Source organism: Empidonax traillii, unplaced genomic scaffold (assembly GCF_003031625.1).
Source record: "Empidonax traillii isolate 1590-97213 ecotype Southwest subspecies unplaced genomic scaffold, ASM303162v1 scaffold94:size1391941, whole genome shotgun sequence".
Lineage (NCBI taxonomy): Eukaryota > Metazoa > Chordata > Aves > Passeriformes > Tyrannidae > Empidonax > Empidonax traillii.
In genome coordinates this window covers 254,922-259,334 of record NW_020955287.1, presented here as the reverse complement: position 1 = coordinate 259,334, position 4,413 = coordinate 254,922, and the positions used below count along the sequence as shown (strand labels likewise).

The 4,413-nt window shown below is 57.8% G+C and overlaps 1 protein-coding gene across 2 annotated transcripts in view; it reads left to right on the top strand.

Annotated features, from left to right (window-relative positions):
* Window positions 1–2,047: 2,047 nt before the first annotated feature.
* Window positions 2,048–4,413, top strand: part of ADCYAP1 (adenylate cyclase activating polypeptide 1) — a 6,835-nt gene continuing 4,469 nt past the window's right edge. Inside the window, exons 1-2 of one of the 2 annotated variants that reach the window (XM_027881734.1) lie at window positions 2,048–2,796; window positions 3,192–3,299. In XM_027881734.1, coding sequence (XP_027737535.1) covers window positions 3,199–3,299 — 101 coding nt within the window. In that variant the 5' untranslated portion in view covers window positions 2,048–2,796; window positions 3,192–3,198. Of the gene's footprint in view, window positions 2,797–3,191; window positions 3,300–4,413 lie in introns of those variants that run through there. The other variant, XM_027881735.1, reaches the window with a different exon arrangement.

Below are 4,413 nucleotides of genomic sequence, written 5' to 3'. Positions count from 1 at the left end.
GCCTGTAAACCGACGTTATCCCCACGATCCCAGCCAGGCTGGCTTCTAGAAAAGCCCTTGTTCACACCTGCTGTCGCAGAGTCATGCCGAAGGAAACAAACAAAAAAAAACCACCAGCCCCCAAAGCCCGCTTCAAGAGGAACAGTTGGCAGCCCTTCCCCTCTAGCCGCTCTCACAGCCGGTCCCAGGAGCTCGGAGGTAGCGCAGGGGGCTTCACCCCAGCCCTCCGCAGTCGGGGGACAGGGCACCCCCTCCCCCGGCCCGCCCGACGGCGGCTCCGCGGCGCGGCCGCAGGCGCGGATCTGCCGCACGGTGGCGCCCTCCGCTCACGGACCGTCCGCGCCCGCGGGCCAAGCGAGCGCCGGGGAAGCCCCATCGCCGGCGGGGCGCCCTTCTCCAGAGGGAGCGGTGGGGTGACCCCTTCTCCAGCGGGAGCCGCAGGGTGCCCCTTCTCCAGCAGGGCGGCGGGGTGACCCCTTCTCCAGCCGGAGCGGCGGGGTGACCCCTTCTTCAGCGGGGGCCGCGGGATGTCCCCTCTCCAGCGGGAGCGGTGGAGTGCCCCCTTCCCCAGCGGCCCCGCCGGGCGTCCTGCCCAGTCCCCTCTCCTGCCGGCGGACCTTCCCAGTCCGACATGCCCGGCAGGGAATGACAACTGGGGTAGTAGTAGCGTCCCGCTCCGTTCCCAGTCCTGTCCCCCCACCTGGGATCGCGTCGATGGCCATTTCTACGGGAATCGTTCATTCACGTTAAATTGCCTTTATCTCCGGAAAAATATTGAAACCTTAAATGACCGTAATAGGAATGTAATTGTATGGTGTGTTTTTTGTTGTTGTTGTTTTTGAGAAATCGATTTGGGCTCAAATAACTCATCCAAGCATGTTACACCAAAGCCATTCAAATAGGAAACAGGAGAACTATATTATTGCTGCTTCCTGAACTCTCTGCTTATGATCCAAATAATTAAAATATGCAGTAATGGCTCCTGCAGCCTGGATTTCTTTGGGTAATTCTCGGAAATGAAGGGCACATTTTCGGCCGCGAAGGGAGGGGTGCGCGGAGACGAGCGCGATCGCAGCGGCTGGGAGCCCGCCGGTGGCCCGCGCCCGGCTTCATCGCCTGGGGGGAAAATTATTCCGGTGGCGGGGAAGTCCCCAGAGAAGGGATTTCCTTCCCGGTCCCTCCGACAAATCAACTTTTTTTTTTTTTTTTTTTTCTTTTTTCCTCATGGCGATGCTCTTCCCTCCCGCTCTGTCAAGCGCTGCGAGCTGCATATCTGTCTCTGCTCAAGGCGGAGAGAAGGGGGAGGGTCGGGCCAAGGCACGAGGGGGAGGAAAGCCTCCCCCGCTGTCCCTGGGCAGCGCCGGCCGCGTGTGGGACCCTCCTTGCAGGGAGGCCGTGGGACTCGTCCCCCACGCCCCTCGATTTCAAGACACGCAGGGCGCTTCTGATTTCCCCGGGGGGCGCCTTGCGTAATGAGAACAACACTAGCATTCCTTAAAGAAAAAAAAGAAAGGGCTCTAGGGAAAAAAAAAAAAAAAAAAGGCGCTTGTATCCCCAAATCTCCTTGGAAGTAGGGGGTTCCGCCCCAGGGCTGCTCCGTCTGCGTGCTCAGAGCCGGGCGGCTCCGCGGGGGCCTGTGCCCAGCGGCGGCCCCGGGCGGTGTCGTGGGCTGAGCTGGCCCCGCGGAAAGACCCAGAGTAAAGACGCGGGGTGCCCGACAAATCCGGGGACCCCCACTGCCCTCCTCTCTCTCCTGATCCCTTCCCACCTCAGGTAAAACTTTACCGTGGAGAACATCATTTTAGATTTGTGTGATAGGTTGTGGGGGTTTTCTGCGTGGTTTTTTGGTTGTTGGGTTTGGTTGGGTTTTCTTTTTCTAATTTTTTTTTTTGGGGGGGGGAAGAGGAAAGTGTGAGTTGGTGTTTATGAGAAGCTTTATGACTCCTGATAAGCTCATCTTTGAGGACGACACAGAACTGTGTTCCTTGAGGAATTGGGGTGGTGACGTCTTTTCTGATACCCGATTATTACGTGACTGGGAAAAAAAAAAAAAAAGGCATTTGATTCATGAATAAAAATCCGGACACCACCACGGGGGCAACAAACAATATTGCCCATCCTCTAAGGCAACAAGCAGGCAAATGTTTACGAAGAGGGCTCTTGCTGAAGCGGGGTGTTTGCAAAGATTTTCTTGCTAATTGCGTATCAGACGAAAGGCTGAGGAAGGCTGGTCAAGTTTGGAGCCACCGTGCAGGAAGAGAAGAAGAGGAGAAGGCTGAAGGCAGGCGTTCAGTGAGGGGAGAGATCTGGGGAAGACAACATCGCACGCAGCCAGCCCGCGGCTCCCGCCTCCGCTCCCTCCCGAGCTCGCTCGCTCTCTTCCCTCTTCCCCTGTGCTCCTTTCTCAGGCGACATATCGCTTCATCTCTCTTTCTCCCTTCCCTTGTAGAGCCCACTCTAGATCTGTGCTGCAAACTTTTTTCCCTTTATCTTTTTTTCGCCCCTTCCTCTTTCTCTTTGTATTTTTGGAGTGGATTGCCCTAAAACCAGCAAACAACTAACTGCTGCCGTTTTTGCATCTTCTGCATCTTGCGGGTCTTCGCCCATCGGAGAGGCAATGCCACGAGGCTTTTAACTCCTTTCGGACGCCACTTGGGAGAGAGCTAGATTTCTTCCCCCTCTCTATTTTGGGTCTTTTTTTTTTTTTTTTTTTTTTTTTTTTCTTCTTCTCTCCAAGACCTGCCTGTTTAGTTTCTCAGCCAAACGCTCTCAGTGCCGGGTGTCTAGAGTTTAATGGTAAGGACACGAGGCGGCTCTCCGGGCCTTTCCGCAGCGGTCCCGGGGAGGGCGGGCGGCCGGGCACCGACGGGGCGGGCACCGGCGGCAGCGCTCTGCGCTGGGCACCGCTCCGCGCTTCTCGGTGCCGCTCAGCGCTAGCACCCGGCTACCCAAGGCTCTTGTCCCCCGGAGACGCTCTGCCTCCCTTCTCGGCAGGCAAGGCCGGGGGGCGTGGTGGGTCGTAGGGTGGTTTGTTTTCCTTTTTTTTTTTTTTTTTTTTTTTTTTTTTTTTTTTTTTTTTTTTTTTTTTTTTTTTTTTTTTTTTTTTTTTTTTTTTTTTTTTTTTTTTTTTTTTTTTTTTTTTTTTGGTTTTGTTTTTTTTTGACGGCCCGTTTCCTTTCCCTCCTACACAGAGTGGCAATGTGTAGCAAAGCAATCTTAGCACTCCTGGTTTATGGCATAATAATGCACTGCAGCGTCTACTGCTCACCTGCTGCCGGACTTCAGTACCCAGCGCTCAGGTAGGTCTGTCCCCTTTCCGGGGGCTCTATCGGGACCCCTTCAGCCCCCCCACTGCCCCAGCTTAGCTAAGGGCAACGGAATCTCACTGGGGAGAAAAGTGGAAGGGGACTTAGCAGGGAGTCATCAGAGGAAAACCCCTCCACTCAGGCTGTGTGCCCACCCCCTCCGCCCCGGCGTATGACCCCTCCCGGCTTCATCACCGGCATCCCTCAGGGCCGCTCTCTGGGATCCTGGCGCTTTAAACCTGCGGCCTCTTGTCCCCGGGAGTAGGGGACCTGCTCTGCTGAGTCTCTTCTGTAGCGGGCCGAGGTCCCTGCTGCATCCGGACGGCGGCCAGCAGCTCCTCCCCACCTGCCCCTCGCCCTGCGGGGGCCTCCGACTTCCCACAGCTCGCCCAGGGTGAGCATCGCCTGTCCGGGTCAGGGACAGGGGGGCGCGGGGACTGGTGCGCCGTTGTTTGCTAGCATGTGAGAGCTGTCATGGTTCGTGTAGCGGCATTGGAGCGGGTGGGAATTCAGTCTCTTACCCTTTTTACCTGCCTGGATACGACAGTCCTTCTCAAGGCGGAAAGGGGCTGGCACGAGGTTGTTTGGTTTTCTGTGTTGTTTGGAGTTGTCTTGCTGGGTGGGCTGATGCCTGTGCTGTCACTTTTCAACTGGGAGCCGTGGGCATTTGAACTCCACTGTGTTTGGGGCAGGAGTGGAGGACACCCAGAGGCATTGGAACAAGCGAGTATCCCACGCTGGGCCCTGCTTGGGGACGCAGGGTACGCGATAAGGGACAGCCGATGGCAGCCTCGTCCCGCCCTGCTTGTCGCCTGTTTGGGTGACTGGTGTTGCTTGGCTTGGGGGGAGTTGTGTTCGGTGCTGTCGTCCTGCTCCATCGGCGCTTGGCTCTGTTCCGGCGTGCCCTGCGGGGGTCACTGCCATGCGGCTCAGCTGTGAGAGCGGGTGGAGAGGCGGGGGGGGGGGGGGGGGGGGGGGGGGGGGGGGGGGGGGGGGGGGGGGGGGGGGGGGGGGGGGGGGGGGGGGGGGGGGGGGGGGGGGGGGGGTGTGGGTGTGGGCATGCCAGAAGCGCAAGTTTGTCCGAGGAGGGTGTCCTTTTTGGGGCCCC